This window comes from Hemiscyllium ocellatum, chromosome 29 (genome assembly GCF_020745735.1).
Source record: "Hemiscyllium ocellatum isolate sHemOce1 chromosome 29, sHemOce1.pat.X.cur, whole genome shotgun sequence".
NCBI classification, from domain to species: Eukaryota; Metazoa; Chordata; class Chondrichthyes; order Orectolobiformes; family Hemiscylliidae; genus Hemiscyllium; species Hemiscyllium ocellatum.
The window spans coordinates 14383744-14404654 of record NC_083429.1 but is presented as its reverse complement, the minus strand read 5'-3'; the positions used below and the strand labels follow the sequence as shown (position 1 = coordinate 14404654).

Below are 20911 nucleotides of genomic sequence, written 5' to 3'. Positions count from 1 at the left end.
CAAGAGCTTCCTCTAGTTAGACAATTTTTCTCTACCACACTAGACCATGTAAACCTTGTAGATGCCTATACTTAAAGAGGTTAGTAACAGCAAACCGACCCAATGATAAGCTGCAAATTTAGTTTGACCTCACATATAACTGTTAGAGAATTCCAATATTTTATTTCAATGTAAGAATAATGACACAATATTTACTCACTTCTCTTTGTGTTTTCTTCAATTCAATGCTGGTTAAATCAATGTACTTCAATGGGACTTCATCCCATTCACCCAGTTCTTTCGCTTACATCACATCTGTTCAGATGATGCCACCTTCCAAAAATGACTTGCTTCTACCAAGACAGTGATATCCCACCCACTGTGATTGACAGGGCCACAAGTGCATCTGACCTATCACCTAGCCCCTTCTCATTGCTCAGTGTGATTGGGTTCCCCTTGTCATCACTTTTCATCCCCCAAGCTTCTGCATTCAAAGGATCATTCTCTGTCATTTCAGACAACTCCAGCAGAACACCACCATCAAACTCATCTTCTCCTCAGTCCCCCTGTCCACATTTCACAGGGATCGTTCCCTCTGGGACACCCTTGTCCATGCCATGACTGTCAACATCACTCTCCCTCCCCACGGCACCTCCCCATATAACCGCAGAAGGTGCTATATCTGTCCTTACATCTCCTCCCTGATCAATATCCAAGGGCCTAAACAGTCTTTCCAGGTTAAACAGCATTTCATCTATACCTCCTCGAATCTTGCGTATTGTATTCACTGCACCCAATATGGCCTACTCAACATCGGAGAAGCCAAATGCGGACTGGGTGACCACTTTGCAGAACACCTCCAAACCATGTACAACATGAACTCAACCTTCCTATAGGTGGTCATTTTAAGACAGCATCCTGCTTGGATGTCTGTACTCGGCATGCTGCAGTGCTCCAATGAATCATAGCATAAACTGAAGGAACATCTCATCTTCAGACTGGGTACTTTACAGTCTTCTGGAGTTAAGTTTCAGTTTTAATACCATCAAATTGTGAACCAACTCGCATTCCTTCCCTCTCTTTTAGCTTTAGCATTCTGTCATCATGTCTTTCTCCCCCTCCTCTCCCGCCAGTGGGACTGTTTGTCCTTTAAGTGTGGCAGGTAGACACACCATTGCTCTGTCATTCTTATGTTCTGATCATTTGATCAGAACTATCAACATCTTTTCTCAACAGCACCCATTACCCTCACACTAACCTCCCCGCCCAAACTACACACTTCACTCCAGCTCTGATGAAGTGTCACCTAAACTAGAAACATTAGCTTGCACTCAAGATGTAGATTTGTTCACTGAGCTGGAAGATTCATTTTCAGACGTTTATAGCTCAGATGTTCAGACATTTATTTATGTCTTTGGGTTTCCTTGGGTTGGTGATGTCATTTCCTGTGGTGACACCATTTCCTGTTCTTTTACTCGGACGTGGTAAATGGGATCCAAATCAATGTGTTTGTTGATAGATTAGATTTCTTACACTGAGGAAACAGGCCTTTCAGCCCAACAAGTCCACACTGACCCTCCAAAGAGCAATCCACCCAGACCCCTATATTTATCCCTTCACCTAACACTATTGGCAATTTAGCATGGCCAATTCACCTAAGCTGCACATTTGGACTGGGAGGAAACCGGAGCACCTGGAGGAAACCCACGCAGACACAGGGAGAATGTGCAAACTCCACACAGACAGTTGCCCTAAGCGGGAATTGAACCCCGGTCTCCAGCGCTGTGAGGCAGCAGTGCTAACCACTGTGCCACCATACCAGTTAGAATGCCAGGCTGCTAGGGATTCTTGTTGTGTCTCTGGCTTGCCCTAGAATGGATGAGTTGTTCCAGTCGAAGTGGTGTCCTTCCTCATCCATATGTAAGGATACTAGTGAGAGTGAGTCATGTTTTTTTGAGGCGAATTGATGTTCATGTATTCTGGTGGCTAGTTTTCTGCTTGTTTGTCCAATGTATTGTTTGTTACAGTTCTGCAAGGTATTTTGTAAATGAAATTAGTTTTGCTTGTTGTCTGAATAGGCTCTTTCAAGTTCATTAGTTGCTGTTTCAGTTGGTGGGTTTGTGGGCTATCATGATGCCAAGAGGTCTGAGTAGTCTGGCAATCATTTTTGAGGTGTCTTTGAGATAGAGGAGAGTGGCTAGGGTTTCTGGATGTGTTTTGTCTGCTGTTTGGGTTTGTTGCTGTTAACAGCTAACCTGAGAATGCAACTTTAAAAAAAAGGTTTTGTGGTTTACACACGAAAGAAGTGAAACTATCACTGTATTCTAACACATGAAAGTCTTAACAGACAATCAATTTCTTAATGTATAATTTCAGTTACATCACACTGTAAATTTTTGCTATAAATTCTGTGTTACGATCGAACCCTCCACTATCACCTGATGAAGGAGCGTTGCTCCGAAAGCTAGTGTGCTTCCAATTAAACCTATTGGACTATAACCTGATGTTGTGTGATTTCTAACTTTGTATACCCCAGTCCAACACCGACATCTCCAAATCATACATCCAGAATGTCAACCTGAGCTACAAATCTTCTCAAATCCCATTAGCTTGCACTTTCTCCATGGATCTGTCTGACCCACTGTGATCTCCAGCATTTGTTATTTTTAGTGCAGATTCCAGCAATTGCAGTAATTTGCTCCTTCATTCAATAGTTTCATCATTTTACTTTAAACCTTAGGTTTGGGTTTTAATCATGTTTAGCATCACATTCCTCAGCTTTAACGGTTTTCCATTGGTAGATGATCATTGGTTGCTTGTTCACAGACTCTTGAAAGTGGCAGGACAAATTAATAGGGTAATTAAGAAGGTATATGGGATGCTTGCCTTCATTCATTAAGGCCTAGATTTATATGAGCAAAAATAAAATTATTGGTTGTGTCTTGTCCTCAATCAGAAATCTAGTCCGGTTGACAAATTGACTCAACTATTACGGTTTTCTCAATCTTGTTTCATTCAATCTTAACTATTGTCAAATGTTTTTTTTAATTCAACTTTATTAATTTACAAGTTCACTTTCAACCTAGTCTTTTTTTAACTGTCCAATTTGCCACTGAAATCACTCTTCTATTTCTGGAATGAGAATTTTATACAACTTCAGAATAATTCAATGGAAGTACACAGTTGTACACAGTTTAGTAAGATGCCTTTGAGTGAGAAAAAAATCAGGTTGTCAGGAGAATGTTGATTTTAACGAATATAGAGGGTCTTTTAAAGAAATAGTTTTAAGCTAAGGAATAACTTTGAGTATTGTAGCTTGACCACAAAAGAAGCAAGAGGGTATTTTGCAATAAGCTCGTAGTTTGTAGGTCTGCTTTTTGGACTATCAAAATAGTAAAGGATGATCTCAGAAGTCAGAAGGTTAGAAGAGAGGAACTGGATAAAATAATAGGAAGGCTGTAATGAACATGGATAGCCAAATGAGACAGATTAGATTACTTACAGTGTGGGAACAGGCCCTTTGGCCCAACAAGACCACACCGACCCGCCGAAGCGCAACCCACCCATACCCCTACCTTTACCCCTTCACCTAACACTACGGGCAATTTAGCATGGCCAATTCACCTAACCTGCACATTTTTGGACTGTGGGAGGAAACCCACGCAGAGACAGGGAGAACATGCAAACGCTGCACAGTCAGTCCCTGAGTCAGGAATTGAACCCGGGTCTCTGGCGCTGTGAGGCAGCAGTGCCACAATGCCGCCCACTGTGAGACAGATTTAAAAGGTAAACAAGTGAGGTAATTAATAAGTATGATCGGCTTAGGCTTGGGTGCAAGGAATAACCAAATAAGGGGATAAAATGAAATAGACACTTTTGATAGGTTTATTGCTTAGTGTATTGCTATGTGTTGAGAGGCCCCTCAGAAAAGTGTAAAAAAAACTCTGTATTTTACTGTTGGGTGTGACTGTCCTCGTGGAGCCACCCATCTTTAGAGATGTTAGAATAAATGTACTGCTTCGGAACTCTTTGACTCGGACTGAAATTATTGATTAAGTGGGTTCATTTCTCACACCTTAGAAAAGATTCTATTTCCGTATGATGTGAAGAAACACTGCAAAGTGTCATGAAGAATGAATATTTCACAATAAGAGTAACTAACCAATGTGCCAAGGCTACTTACAGCAAATTAAATCACTGTGGCTGGGCCCTTAACTAGTGTTTTATAAAGATTTAACATAGCTGGCTTTTGTATCCTTTTATTTGATTAATGCATGCTCTCATATGATTTATTAACAACATTCTCAATTTATCTTTTCATGTTAAAAAAAATCTTGTGTATGCACCCCAGCCCATAAGTCTCTCTGTTCCTGAAACTTCCTTGAGATGTAACACCTAAATTGTGTTGCAATAATTCCTTCTTCCAAAATGTATCATTGTTGTGTGAGCTTTCAACTGCAATTTCCTTGACGTTTTAAACAGTCTATGCATTCATGAAGCCTTTTACTTTCTTGCTCAGAATTTGAAACTTTTCCAAATTTGACATTACTTACTAACTTTCAAATTGTGCAGTACACTCCGTTGTCCAGGTCACTAATATATATCGCAAAAAAATGTGAATACTAACTCCTTGGGATCACCCTCCAGTGAGAGAAAAACTCATTCACTCTCTGCTTTCTGTTCTTGAACCAATATCATATGCATACTATTGCTTCCATTCCATAGGCTTTAATTTTTGACAAATTTATTACTTGGTGTTTTATCAAATGTCTTCTGAAAACCTATAGCCCCACTACAGTCAATCAATCCTCTGAATTACTTCTACACAGAACTAGCTCGTGTACCAAAATGGTTGTCTTTAATAAGTCTGTGCAACTGGATTTATTTACCCCCTCAAATGTAACATTCTGTATATGGGACAGGTTCTATTCTGTACAGGCACAGGTTCTAAGTTCTAAAATCCTGAGCAATCGGCTTCTAATCTTTATTCAGTAATGGATGCCTATGAATGAACAATATGAGAGATTAAGCAATAACATTCCCCAGCATGTGACTCATGCCAGTGTTTTTCAACTGCATGAGTCAATCTGCTGCCAAGTGAAATGAAGACTTGACTCCAATAGATTACTGTTCCCAAATTCATGGAATTCTCTCACTTCAAGGTATTTTCCAAAACTCTGGAAGAATTTCCAAACCAGACTGAAGGACATGTTTCTTCTCGACAACAACATAGTAGCAAAATACCATGGATGTTAGAAATCTGAATTAAAAAGAGGAAATTCTGAGTATCCACAGCAATGATGAAGAGATAATATTTCATGTCTGTCACCTTATATCATTATACTGTCTTCTCATAATATTGAATAACTTTGTAATCTGTCTTCCTCAGCCATCTTGTTCCAGAGTCCAACTGAGCCAAACTCCTCACAGTAAGTATAGACTGCTCCTGTTTCCTGTGCTTTACAGTTCTATTTTCAATGTTCCCTGACGTCATTCATTACACACCAGGAAACTGACTTTAGGAAAAAAAAACAAAGAACTGCATATACTGGAATCAGAAATAAAAAAACAGAAAGTGCTGGAAAAAACTCAGCAAGTCTGGCAGCATTTGTGGAGGGGAAGCAGAGTCAATGTTTTGGGTCCATGACCCTTTTTCAGAACTGATTTTTAAAAATTCATTCATGGGATGAGGGCGTCACTGGCTAAGCAGCATATATTGTCCATCCCTAATTGCCCAGAGGATAGTTAAGAGTCAACCACATTGCCGTGGGTCTGGAGTTACATGTAGGCTGGACAAGGTAAGGATGGCAGTTTCCTTCCCAAAGGATATTAGTGAACCAGACGTTTTTTTTTCTGACAATCAACAGTGGTTTTCTGATCATTGTTAAACTTTTAATTCTAGATTTTATTGAATTCAAATTCCACCATCTATTATAGTAGGATTCAAACACATATCCCCAGAACATTATCTGGGTCTCTGAATTAACAGCCCAGCGATTATACCATTAGGCCATTGGAACATTATTTCAATTGCAGTTGTATCAGAGGGTATAATTGTGGCTGGACAAGTAGGGACATATGTGAATTAGTTAACAGTAACCGTTGCCTTTGTAATCAAAAAGTTGAAAGTCTCACTCCAGAGACTTGAGCATGAAATTAGCCTTGAAATCTCAGGGCAGCATTGAGGATGTGCCATATCATGAGGGAAGCCAGTACTATGGGATTATTGAATTGTTAGTGTTGGGGGAAATTTTGTTTTTATTATTTGTTCATGGGATATAACTGTCTCTGGCAAGGCTAGCATTTACTGTCCCATCCCTGAGAGAGTGCTGTACATTAGAATAGCACAGTGACTCAGTGCTACCTCACAGAGACAGGGACCTGGGTTTGAGTCCACTCTAGAGTGTGGGTTTCCTCTCACAATCCAAAGATGTGCAGATTAGGTGCATTGACCATGCTAAATTGCCCATACTGTTCCAGAATGTATAGGTTAGGTGTATTAGTCAGGTGTAGATGTAGATGAATGGGGTAGGAGAATGAGTCTGGATGGGTAACTCTTTGGAGGCGAGGTTGGGGTTGTTTTTCTTGGAACAGAGGCAGTGGAGAGGCACGCTGCAGTTTGGAGCAGTGGAGGGGAGATCACCAGAGGCAATGAGGGCACGGACAGTGAGTTTGATTTTGGTCTGATGGGTCGTGGTTGGGGGGGCAGGCAAGGGGGAGGTGTTGGAGAGTTGCATGGTGTTGGAGAGTTGGCGTTCGGCCTCTGCGATATAGAGGTTCGTTCTCCAGACTCTGTCAGCAGGTTTAATGGTGAACCGGGGGTTGTTGCGGTGTGAGTGGCGTGCTGTACTATTGGAGGGGGTGAGGTTGGAGTGCGTGACCCGGATAGAGAAATCGAGGCGGCAATGTCATGTCGGCAGTCTGCAATGAAATGGTCAAGGGTAGTGTCCACTGCCTCCAAACTCATAGTCCCCCAGTCCTGCACTACCTGCTTCTACATGCTCCCCAAAATACACAAGCCCAACTACCCTTGCCAATCTATCGTCTCGGTATGTTCCTACTCCACCAAATCCATCTCATCCTAACTCGATTCCATCCTCTGTCCCTTAGTTCAGGCACTTCCTATCTACAGCCATAATGCCAACCATCTCTTCAGCAATTTCCAGTTCCATGACTCCCAGTGCTTTATCGTCACTATAGACGTGCAGTCCATAAACACGTCCATTCCCCACAAGGATGGCCTCCAGGCACTCTGCTTCTTCCTCTCCAAAAGACCCATCCAGTCTCCCCCAACCTCTGCCTTGCTGAACTGTTCCTCACCTTCAATAACTTTTCTTTTAACTCCTTCCATTTCCTCTAAATCAAGGGGGTGGGCAAGGCACCCAGGTGGGCCCCAGCCATACCTGCCTCTTTGTTGGTGATATCAAACAATCCCTCTTTGGTACCTACACAGTCACTGTGCCCCAACTCTTCCACTGTTGACTGATGACTGATTCGGTGCAGTTTCCTACACCCAGGCTGAAATGGAGCAATTCATCGACTTTGCCCACAACTTCCACCCCACCCTCAAATTCACTAGGTCCATCTTGGACATTTACTACAAACCTATAGACCCCCACAACTGCCTGGACTACACCTCCTCCCATTTAGCATCCTGCAAGCACTCCATTCCATTCTCCCAATTCCTCCACCTCTACCCCATCTGCTCAGATAAGGATACAATCCACTTGAGAACATCTCAGATGTCCACCTATTTTGAACAACGTGCTTTTCCTCCCTCCATCATCCAGACAGCCCTCCAGCTCACCACCTCCATTCCCGTTCTACTGCTCGACAACCCCCCTCCACCCTCCCATCGCAATAAAGACAGAGTTCCCCTTGTCTTCACCTACCACTCCACCAATCTCTGCAATTAAGACAAGATCCTTAAGCATTTCCATCAATGCCAACTAGACCTCACCATCAAGAACATCTTCACTTCTGCACCCCTCTGAGGCTCCGCAAGGACTGTTCCCTTCGACAGACTTTGGTTTGCACCACAAGCAGAAAAGATGCAAAACCTGCCCGTACACCAGCCCCCTCACCTCCATCCAGTGCCCCAAACAGTCCTTCCAGGTGAGACAGAGGTTCACCTACCTATCTTCCAACCTAGTTTACTGCATCAGGTGCTCCCGATGTGGTCTTCTCTACATCAGGGAGACTGAACGTAAACTCCGGGAATGATTCAACGAGCATCAGAGCTGGGCCCGCAGAGGCCGACCAGACCTCCCAGTCACAGCCCATTTTAATTCCCCCAACCAGTCCCTTTCAGACATGACCATCCTTGGCCTCCTCCATTACCAAAATGAACTGCAGCGCAAATTGAGGGAACAACACATCGTCTTCCACCTGGGCAATCTACAGCCTGGAGGACTCAACATTGAGCTCTCCAATTTCCAGGAACCTCCCTCCCCATCCTCTGACTCCTTTCGTAGCCTCTCCACCTCTCTTTCACTGAAGACAGCCACCAACTGGATTCATTTCTCCCATTGACCAACCAGGCTGTACCCTCTACCTGTCTTCACCTATCTCCACTTTACCACCCTGCCGTCACCACCCCCTTGATCTGCAGCTCCCCCACACCTACCCCCAGTCCTGAAGAAGGATTACACCTGACACATAAACTTCTCCACCTCCTGATGCTACTGGCCTGCTGTGTTCTTCCAGCCCCCTGCCTGTCTCTGTTGGATTCCAGCATTTGCAGTCTTTTTGTCCCTAACTGAGTTATGCTGGAGGCAGGGACTCTAAACTATTTAAAAAGTGACTGGATCTGCACGTTAGGTGCTGTAGGTTGCAGGGTTATGGACTGTGTACAGGAAGATGGAAGTAGAAAGGAAATTCAGCTGTCTTTGTGTTGACACATGGACAAGATGCACCAGATGGCCCCCTTCTATGCTGAATCATCTCTATGGCTCCTATTCTATAGCTTCTAATCTGGGACATATCTCATCTACAGAATTAGTAATGTTTAAGGCCCTAAACCCATTGTCTGTATCCCCTCTCTCTCTATGAGAAAGTGAAGATTGTATATGCCAGAGAGTCAGTAAAAAAAAAGTGTGGTGCTGGAAAAGCACAGCAGGTCAGGCAGCATCTGAGGAGCAGGCGAATTGACATTTTAGGCATTAGTCCTTCATCAGCAAGGTGGAAGGGAAAGGGGAATGAGAGATAAATACAAGGGTGGGGGTGGGACTGGGAGGAAGATGTGTGAGATGGTGATAGATGGAAGCAGGTGGAATGTATTGTGATAGGTTGGTGGGGAGGGTGGAGTGGATAGTTGGGAAGGAAGATGGACAGGTAGGACAGGTTGAGAGGGCAGTGCCAAGTTGGAGGGTTGGATCTGGGATGATCTGAGGGGAGGAAAGATTTGGAAACTGGTGAAGTAAATATTGATGCCATGTTGTTGTCGGATCCTGAGGCTGAAGATAAGATGTTCTTCCTCCAGTTAGCAGGTGAAGATGTTATGGACTAAGCCAGACAGCTCAAAACATTCTTAAGCAGACAGTCCCAGACCATAACTTTGCAATTTGTTTTGGTAAGTATAGCGTGAAAATGACCATTGATTAAGTTAGTTAGGTTGATGAATAGATTTTAAAACAGATAAAAATGTATTCACAAAATTATGCAATGAAACACAAAGAACAGAATAAAGAACCTCTACAGAACTCACAGTGGCACAGTGGTTAGCACTGCTGCCTACCAGCAGCAGACACCTGGGTTCAATTCCCACCTTAGGCGACTGTGTGGAATTTGCATGCTCTCCCTGTGTCTGCGTGGGTTTCCTCCCACAGTCCAAAAACGTGTACACGCACAAAAAGTGTGCAGGTCAGGTGAATTGGCCATGATAAATTGCCCGTAGCGTTAGGTGAAGGGGTAAATGTAGGGGTCTGGATGGTTTGCACTTTGGCGGGTCGGTGTGGATTTGTTGCCCCGAAGTGACTATTTCCACACCATAAGTAATCTAATCACTATTCAACTTGACTTATTTATGATGTTCAGAATATATACACCAATCCAATAAGCAAACTCCCTTTAAAAACGAGTATAAATGGAATACATGCATACAAGTTGAAGTATTATGCATGCGTTTGATATCCTTCTGAACCTGTGCCAATGTTAGAGGGGTATGCCTTTTAAGGATGTTCCTTGTGATAGTAATACCTCTTTCAGGTCATTTCGATTTTCTTGTGGAAGGTAACTCAATAATTTAGGGGAGAAAGTGAGGACTGCAGATGCTGGAAATCAGAGCTGAAAATGTGTTGCTGGAAAAGCGCAGCAGGTCAGGCAGCATCCAAGGAGCAGGAGAATCTATGTTTCGGGCATGAGCCCTTCTTTAGGAACTCAATAATTTATCCCATTTTTTAAAAAAGTTCCTCATTGTCTAAATGGGAATGAGGAAGTTTGAGAAATGTCCAATTCAGAATCCTCAGAACTTGGTTCTTCCTTCTGTGCTGTAATCATTAAGACTTGCTTTCCTTCCCTATCAAAATACCTTTTGAGTATATTCACATAGATGTACAGCATGGAAACAGACCCTTCAGTCCAAACCGTCCATGCCGACCAGATATCCCAACCCAACCTAACCTAGTCCCACCTGCTAGCACCTGGCCCATATCCCTCCAAACCCATCCTACGGATATACCCATCCAAATGCCTCTTAAATGTTGCAATTGTACCAGCCTCCACCACTTCCTCTGGCAGCTCATTCCATACTCGTACCACCCTCTGTGTAAAAACGTTGCCCCTTAGGTCTCTTTTATATCTTTCCCCTCTCACCCTAAACCTATGCCCTCTAGTTCTGGACTCCCCAACCCCAGGATAAAGACTTTGCCTATTTATCCTATCCATGTCCCTCATAATTTTGTAAACCTTTATAAGGTCGCCCCTCAGCATCTGACGCCCCAGCCTGTTCAGCCTCTCCCTATAATTCAAATCCTCCAACCCTGGCAACACCCTTGGAAATCTTTTCTGAACCCTTTCAAATTTCACAACATTTTTCTGACAGGAAGGAGACCAGAATTGCATGCAACAGTGGTGTAACCAATGTCCTGTATAGCTGCAACATGACCTCCCAACTCCTGTACTCAATACTATGACCAAAAAAGGAAAGCATACAAAATGCCTTCTTTACTATCCTATCTAGTTGCAATTCCACTTTCAAGGAGCCATGAACCTGCACTCCAAGGTCTCTTTGTTCAGCAACACTCCCTAGGACCTTACCATTAAGTGAATATGTCCTGCTGAGATTTACTTTCCCAAAATGCAGCACCTCGCATTTATTTGAATTAAACTCCATCTGCCACTTCTCAGCCCATTGGCCCATCTGGTCCAGATCATGCTGTAAACTGAGGTAACCCTCTTCACTGTCCACTACACCACTAATTTTGGTGTCATCTGCAAACTTACTAACTGTACCTCTTATGCTCGCATCCAAATCATTTATATAAATGACAAAAGTAGAAGACCCAGTCGAAAAACAACCCTCCACCACCACGCTCTGTCTTCTACCTTTGGGCTAGTTCTGTATCCAAATGGTGAGTTCTCCCTGTATTCCGTGAGATCTAACCTTGCTAATCATGCGGAACATTTTCGAATGCCTTACTGAAGTCCATACAGATCACATCATCCTCTCTGCCCTCATCAATCCTCTTTGTTACTTCCTCAAAAAACTCAATCAAATTTGTGAGACATGATTTCCCATGCACAAAGCCATGTTGACTATCCCGAATCAGTCCTTGTCTTTTCAAACACATGTACATCCTGTCCCTCAGGATTCCCTCCAACAACTTGCCCACCACCAAGGTCAGGCTCACTGGTCTATAGTTCCCTAGCTTGTCTTTTTTTTTAGATTAGATTAGATTACTTACAGTGTGGAAACAGGCCCTTCGGCCCAACAAGTCCACACCGACCCGCCGAAGTGCAACCCATCCATACCTCTACATTTGCCCCTTACCTAACACTACGGGCAATTTAGCATGGCCAATTCACCTAGCCCGCACATCTTTGGACTGTGGGAGGAAACCGGAGCACCCGGAGGAAACCCACGCAGACACGGGGAGAACATGCAAACTCCACACAGTCAGTCGCCTGAGTCGGGAATTGAACCCGGGTCTGAGGCACTGTGAGGCAGCAGTGCTAACCACTGTGCCACCGTGCCGCCCACTGTGCCACTTACCACCCTTCTTAAACAGTGGCACCATGTTAGCCAACCTCCAGTCTTCCAGCATCTCACCTGTGACTATCGATGATACAAATATCTCAGCAAGAGGCCCAGCAATCACTTCTCTAGCTTCCCACAGAGTTCTCAGGTACACCTTTAGATTAGATTACTTACAAAGTGGAAACAGGCCCTTTGGCCCAACAAGTCCACACCGACCCGCCGAAGCGCAACCCACCCATACATATACCCCTTACCTAACACTACGGGCAATTTAGCATGGCCAATTCACCTGACCCGCACATCTTTGTGACTGTGGGAGGAAACCGGAGCACCCGGAGGAAACCCACGCAGACACGGGGAGAACGTGCAAACTCCACACAGTCAGTCGCCTGAGGCGGGAATTGAACCCAGGTCCCTGGCGCTGTGAGGCAGCAGTGCTAACCACTGTGCCACCGTGCCGCCCCTGATCAGGTCCTGGGGATTTATCCACCTTTACCTGTTTCAAGACATCCAGCACTTCCTCCTCTGTAATATGGACATTTTGCAAGATGTCACCATCTATTTCCTTACAGTCCATATCTTCCATATCCTTTTCCACAGTAAATACTGCTGCAAAATACTTATTTAGTATCTCCCCCTTATTCAGTGGCTTCACACAAAGGCCACCTTGCTGATCTTTGAGGGGCCCTATTCTCTCCCTAGTCACCTTTTTGTCCATAACATATTTGTAAAAACTCTTTGGATTATCCTTGATTCTATTTGCCAAAGCTATCTCATGTCCCCTTTTTGCCCTCCTGATTTCCCTCTTAAGTATATTCCTACTTCCTTTATACTCTTCTAATGATTCACTCGATCTATCCTGTCTATATCTGACATGTGCTTCCTTCTTTTTCTTAACAAAACCCTCAATTTCTTTAGTCATCCAGCATTCCCTATACCTAGCAGCTTTTCCTTTCACTCTAACAGGAATATACTTTCCCTCGATTCTTGTTATCTTATTTCTGAAGGCTTCCCATTTTCCAGCCGTCCCATTACCTGCAAATATCTGCCCCCAATCAGCTTTTCGAAGTTCTTGCCTAATACCATCAAAATTTGCCTTTCTCCAATTTAGAACTTCAACTTTTAAATCTGGTCTATCCTTTTCCATCATTATTTTAAATCTAATAGAATTATGGTCACTGGCTCCAAAGTGCTCTCCCACTGACACCTCAGTCACCTGCCCTGCCTCATTTTCCCAAGAGTAGGTCATGTTTTGTACCTTCTCTCGTAGGTACATCCATGTAATGAATCAGACAATTGTCTTTTACACACTTAACAACTTCCTCTCCATCTAAACCCTTAACAGTCCCAGTCTATGTTTGGAAAGTTACAATCCCTTTCCATAACCACCCTATTATTCTTACAGATAGCTGAGATCTCCTTACAAAGTTTGTTTCTCAATTTCCCTCTGACTATTTGGGGGTCTATAATACAATCCTAATAAGGTGACCATCCCATTCTTATTTCTCAGTTCCACCCAAATAACTTCCCTGGCTATATTTCTAGGAATATCCTCCCTCAGCACAGCTGTAATGCTATCCCTTATCAAAAATGTCACTCCCCCTCCTCTCTTGCCTCCCTTTCTATCCTTCCTGTAGCATTTGTATCCTGGAACATTAAGCTACTAGTCCTGCCCATTCTTGAGCCATGTTTCTGTAATTGCTATCCCAGGGACTGTAATCCCAGTCCCATGTTCCTAACCATGCCCTGAGTTCATCTGCCTTCCCTGTTAGGCCCCTTGCCTTGAAATAAATGCAGTTTAATTTATTAGTCCTACCTTGTCCCTGCCTGCCCTGACTGTTTGACTCGCTTCTGTTCTCAACTGTACCAGCCTCGAACTATCTTTCCTCACTATCTCCCTGGGTCCCACCACCCTACCTTACTCATTTAAATCCTCCCGAGTAGATCTAGCAAATTTCCCTGCCAGTATATTAGTCCCCTTCCAATTTAGGTGCAATCTGTCCTTCTTGTACAGGTCACTTCTACCCCAAAAGAGACTTCAATGATTCAAAAATGTGAATCCTTCTCCAATACACCAGCTCCTCAGCCATGCATTCATCTGCTCTATCCTCCTATTTCTGCCCTCACTAGCTCATAGCACCAGGAGTAATCCAGATATTACTACTCTCGAAGAGCTCCTTTTTAAATTTCTGCCTAGCTCTCCGTAATCTCTCTTTAGAATCTCAACCTTTTCCTTTCCTATGTCGTTGGTTCCAATGTGGACAATGATCTCTTGCTGGCTCCTCTCCCCCGTGAAAACATTCTGCACCCTCCCTGAGACATCTTTGATCCTGGCACCAGGGAAACAACAGACCATTCTGCTTTTTTGCTGCTGGCCACAGAAACGTCTGTTTGTACCTCGGACCTGAGAATCCCCTAACACATTTGATCTCTTGGAACCCAACGTACCTCTCGTTGCATTAGAGCCAGTCTCAATACTTGGCTGTTCATGCTACATTCCCCTGAGAATCCATCACCCCCTACATTTTCCAAAACAGCATACCTGTTTGAAATGGGCATATCCATAAAAGATTCCTGCACTAGCTGCTACCTCTCTTAACTTTCCTGGAGTTAACCCATCTATGTGACTGTATCTGAGACTTTCCCTCCTTCCTATAACTGCCATCCATCACATACTGTTGCTGTTGCAAATTCCTCATCACTTCTAACTGTCTCTCCAACCGATCCATTCGATCTGATAAGATTCGCAACCAACAGCATTTATGGCAGATATAATCCGCAGTAACCCTGAAACTCTCTTTAAATGCCCACATCTGACAAGAAGTACATATCACTCTATTAAAGGCTATGTTTGCTCTTTCACAACACACTCTGTGAGATTTTTTCCAGTCTGGAGTCCTTATCAAGTAGTTCACTTCACTCAATTTTGTCTCAGTTTGATAGGGTTCACTAAACCTTGTTTTTAATGGCTCATCTGTTACTGGAAGTAACACCAATACCTTATCCCTAATTGCAAAATTGAGAATTTGTGATTTCTTATTCGTTTCTTGTTTCATTGTATGCTGTGATACTTTTAAATGCTATCCAGCCAACTCTCCAATACTATTTAATTGTTTTGTTAAGATTTGACACAAGGTCTGAATGGGTAGTCTCTCAAGTCTGACTTATTCATTTCTCCTTAATCAGTTTTAACGATCCTCTTACTTCATGCCCAAAAATTAATTCAGTGGACTGAATTGGGTCGATTCGTTCGATGCATCACTGATCACAAAAAGTACAAATGGAACTCCCTTATCCCAATCATCTAGATAATCCTGACCATAAACCCTCAACATGTTTTTTAGTGTTTGATGCCATCTCTCTAGTACTCCCTGCGATTCTGGATGGTATGCAGTAGATTTGAATTGCTTTATTCCTAAGATATCCATAACCTCCTTGAATAGTTTTTATGTGAAGTTTGATCCTTGATCGCTATTGGTAGCCCCTATCTTGTTAAGAGATGAAATAGTTCTTCTAGAACCCTTTAACTGTAATGTTGCACCAATGGGATTGTCTCCGGTAATCTAGTCGACACATTTATTATTGTTAAGGAATACTTATTCCCACTTTTTGTTTGAGGTAGGGGACCTATGCAATCAATCAATACTCTTGTGAAAGGTTCCTCAAACGCAAGAATAGGTAGTAAAGGTGCAGGTGCCTGTAGTTTTCTGATTAGTTGACATATATAACACATCTGGCAAAATTCTATACATTTTGTATAGTCCCAGCCAGTAAAATTGTCTTTGTATTTTAGCCTGTGTTTTCCTCACCTCTAAATGACCTCCAAGTAGTAGCACAGCACCTCCTTCCTATACACTATTGGCAAACAATTTAATGAATCTCTGCCCATTTCTCATCTGCTTGAATGTGTAATGGTCTCCATATCCTCATTAAGTAATAATATAGAGGAATGCATTCACTTTCTTTCTCAGTAAATCCTTTTGATATAACTGTTTTAACCCATCTTTCTCCTGTAATTCAATCAGCTTAGCAGAGCTAAAGACATTGGCATGTTTATCCAGCTGCTCCTTCTCTGTTCCACTTATCTGATCAAAGCGTCCTTATCTGTGCCTTTTGATCCCTCCTGCTTCAGCTTGTGCCTCTGTGATCTTGTGATTACACAATCCCTGGATAAACATTCTCCAGGTCTTCAGTTGCCTGCATCTGCACTGCACATTCACAACTAGAATAGGCAGCACACCTACCGGTGAATCAGCTATAACATTTGCAAGGACAAATTATATTCCTGGAGTTGAGAGTTTGTCCAGTACTCCTCCCACAAATTCTCTACTCTTCTGTGGACTCTCTAGCCTCATTTTACATAACTGAGCACTTTTTGTCTCACCATGTATTCCTGTTACCAGTACTTTTTCTGGCAATAGTCTCTCAGGAGTACGTATCTCCACATCCTTCAGCATCACAGACTGAGAGGATCCTGTGTCCCTTAATATTGTAACCTCCTTGCCTATTACTCCTGGCCTAGATGAATAACCTTTAACCTTGCATGTATATTTTTTAAGCAGATCTGACAATTCCTCCTTAATCAACCTCTGATCATCTTGTACACTGTGAGGCTGTTGCCTAATTTCCCTTGTTACTAGTAACATTTTGTTACTAGACCAACAAAACTTCCATGCTTGCCTGGTTTTCCTACATTTGGTTTTCTCCTAGCTCACCAACATTGGGATTTTGTGTGGCCACTTTATTACATTGAAAACACCGGAGTTTTTTTTAACTTCTTTGTCCCCCTCAAGGGTTTCTTCTTTACACTGTGGCAAGTTCTCTTTATGATTTTCACTGAGATCTACCTTTCCCTTTCCATGTGAGGATTTCTCTTTGCCCTAAATTTCTATCCCTCATGGATTGAAATTGATTTTGGAAGCCAAACTGAGTTTTATGGACTAGCTCAAAGTCATCAGCCCCTTCAGCTGCTCACTTCACTGCTCTTCCACATGAGTTTGCATTACGTCCTCACTGAGCCTACCTTCAGCCTATATCCCTAGCCTTTTATGCTGACTTTCCTTTTTAAGTGTCAGTTTTCGAAGTTCAAAACCTATCTCTTTTTCGCTCTGTTCTGCTGCTCTCTCTTTTTCCCACTCTTCTGTTTTTAATCGTTACTTAAACTGTTTTATTTCTGCTGCCCTTTCCTTATCTCTTGCCTGTAACGCAAGCTGCTTCATTTGCGATTGAACTCTTAGCATTTCTAGAGATTCTGATGGCTTCTCCAGCAAGTTTAAATGCTGAGCTCCTTTGGAATTATCTCTCCTTTCCTCACAGAAGCAGGCAGGTCCAATTAGAACATAGAACATAGAAAAATACAGCGCAGTACAGGCCCTTCGGCCCTCGATGTAGCGCCGATCCAAGCCCACCTAACCTACACTAGCCCATTATCCTCCATATGACTATCCAATGCCCGTTTAAATGCCCATAAAGAGGGAGAGTCCACCACTGTTACTGGCAGGGCATTCCAAGAACTCACGACTCGCTGAGTAGAGAATCTACCCCTAGCGTCTGTCCTATATCTACCACCCCTTAATTTAAAGCTATGCCCCCTCGCAATAGCTGACTCCATACGTGGAAAAAGGTTCTCATGGTCAACCCTACCTAAACCCCTAATCATCTTGTACGCCTCTATCAAGTCACCCCTAAACTTTCTTTTCTCCAATGAAAACAGCCCCAAGTGCCTCAGCCTTTCCTCATACGATCTTCCTACCATACCAGGCGACATCCTGGTAAACCTCCTCTGCACCCGTTCCAGTGCCTCCACATCCTTCCTATAGTATGGCAACCAAAACTGCACACAATACTCCAGATGCGGCCGCACCAGAGTCTTATACAACTGCAACATGACCTCAGGACTCCGGAACTCAATTCCTCTACCAAAAAAAATCCAGTACACCATATGCCTTATTCACAGCACTATTTACCTGGGTGGCAACTTTCAGAGATCTGTGTACATGGACACCAAGATCCCTCTGCTCATCCACACTACCAAGTATCCGACCATTAGCCCAGTACTCCATCTTCTTGTTACTCTTACCAAAGTGAATCACTTCACACTTAGCGACATTGAACTCCATTTGCCACCTTTCTGCCCAGCTCTGCAGTTTATCTATGTCCCGCTGTAACCTGCCACATCCTTCCTCACTGTCAACAACTCCACCGACTTTTGTATCATCCGCAAACTTGCTCACCCAACCTTCTAGCACCTCCTCCAGGTCATTTATGAAAATGACAAACAGCAATGGTCCCAAAACAGATCCTTGCGGAACACTGCTGGTAACTGCACTCCAAGATGAACCTTTACCATCAACTACTACCCTCTGTCTTCTTCCAGCCAGCCAATTCCTAATCCAAACCTCCAACTCCCCCTCAATGCCATACCTCCATATTTTTTGCAGTAGCCTATCATGGGGAACCTTATCAAACGCCTTACTAAAATCCATATACACCACATCAACTGCTTTACCCTCGTCCACCTCCTTAGTCACCTTATCAAAGAATTCAATAAGGTATGTGAGGCACAACTGGCCCTTCACAAAACCATGCTGACTATCCTTGATCACATTATTCCTATCCAGATGTTCATAAATCCTATCCCTTACAATTCTCTCTAAGACTTTGCTCACAACAGAGGTAAGACTCACCGGCCTATAGTTACTAGGGTTATCCCTATTCCCCTTCTTGAACAAGGGAACCACATTTGCTATTCTCCAGCTTCTCTGCTAATTCTTGCAACTTGATCTTCTTCACTTCTTGCAAAATTTCCAAAGTCATTGCATTCACATCCAGAAAACATTTGGCGATGGAATGAGCCATTCCTATCCCAAGCTTTGTTTACCCAACCAAACCAACACCCGAAAAAAAGACACTAGCACCTACCACTCACTGTTTAAAATCCTGTAAAGTGCCTCCATTCTGTTATGGGCTAGGCCAGAAACATTCTTTAGCAGGCAGCCCTAGACCATAACTTTGCAATTTGTTTCGTTAAGTGTACAGTGAAAATTACCTGGATTAAGTTAGCTATGTTGACCACTGATTTTAAAACAGACAAAAAATGGATTCACAAAATTAAACAATGACACACAAACAGCAGAATAAAGAACCCCTACAGAACTCAACCTATCCAACTAGACTTAATTATGCTGTTCCGAATGCACACAACAGTATTAATAACAAAAGGCCTCTCCAAATCCATTTCAGCTCTGTACCAAACCAGACTGATTGGAGCCCGGCCCAATTTATTGTCCCTCTGAAAAACTCAAGGGCAGAGTCTCCCTTGAGCCAAGGAACAACTTTCAGGATAAAAGGGACTAGCTTTGTGACAAAGAAACCAGGAGTTGCATGTCCTTGGGGGAGTATGAGGGGAAGTTGATGTGGTTGACTACAGGGTGGTTGTTTGGTACACATGGACCAGAAATGTTCCCTGAACTGTTCCGGGAGTTGGTGTTCTGTCTTCTGATATAAAGGAGACCACATCAAGAGCAACAGATGCTGTAGACGAGGTAGGCAGATGTACAGGAATATTTTTGCCGGAGTTGAAATGAACTTTTATTGCCTTGGACGAAGGAAAGAGGAGAAGTCTGGGCATAGGTTTTGCATTTCTTGTGGTGGCAGGGGAAGGTGCCAGGTGTAGAAGATTGGTTGGTGTGGGTCATGCATCTCACAAGGAAGTTGTGGAGGGAATGGTCTCTGTGGTGGGGAGGGAAATATATTTTTGGTGGAGGGGTGTGACTGTAGGTGGTGAAAATTATGGAGGATAATGTACTGTATCCAGAGATTTGTGGGGTGGAAGGTGAGGACCAGGGGGTTCTATCCTTGTTGCAGTTGGAGGTATGGAGTTTAAGGGTAGAAGTGCAGGAAGTGGAGGAGATGCAATAGATGGGATCGTTGATCACCTGGGAGGTGAAACTGTGGTCCTTGAAATAGGAAGACATCTAGGAGGTCCTGGAGTGGATCGGCTCCTCTTGGAGGTGGAGGGAATGGGAGAAGTGAATCTTGTTTTTGCAGGAGGGGACTTGGGAGGAGGTGTAGTCAAGGTAGCCATGGGAATTGGTTGTGTTTAAAATGGATGTCTGTGTTGAGTTACAGGAGACAGAGATGGAGAGGTCCAGAAATGTGGGGGAATGGGGAAAGGTTTTGGAGATGGTCCATGTGAACTTCAGATTAGGGTGGAAAGTGTTGATGAAGTTGATGAAGTGTTCAACCTCCTCATGAGGGCACGAGGTGGAGCCAATACAGTCATCATTGTAGAGGAGGAAAATGTGGGTGATGCTGCCAGTGTCACTCTGGAAGAGAGACTTTTCCACATATCCTACAAAGAGGCAGGCATAGCTGGGATCCATGCAGATGCCCATGGCTACCCTTCTGGGCTGTAGGAAGTGGGAGGATTCGAAAGAGAAGTTGTTGAGTGTGAGAACCAGTTCCGCCAATTGAATGAGAGTGTTGGTGTTATGGGGGACTGGTTAGATTGGTGGGAAAGGAAGAAACAGAGAGCTTGTAGGCCTTTGTCATGGGGGATGGAGGTGTATAGGGACTGGATGTCCATGGTGAAAATGAGGTGTTGAGGGCCAGGAAATTGGAAGTCATGGAAGAGGTGGAGAGTATGGGTGGTGTCCCGGATACATGTGGGGAGTTCGTGAACCAATGGGTGAGGACAGGATCATGATATGAGGAGTTGAGTTCGATGGGGCAGGA

The 20911-nt window shown here is 43.5% G+C and overlaps 1 protein-coding gene across 2 annotated transcripts in view; it reads left to right on the top strand.

The window, feature by feature from the left end:
* The window catches only part of tespa1 (thymocyte expressed, positive selection associated 1), a 118671-nt gene that overhangs the window by 67128 nt on the left and 30632 nt on the right, over positions 1-20911 (top strand). For both annotated transcript variants that reach the window (XM_060846996.1, XM_060846995.1), the window contains exon 6: positions 5369-5408. In XM_060846996.1, coding sequence (XP_060702979.1) covers positions 5369-5408 — 40 coding nt within the window. The remainder of the gene's footprint in view (positions 1-5368; positions 5409-20911) is intronic.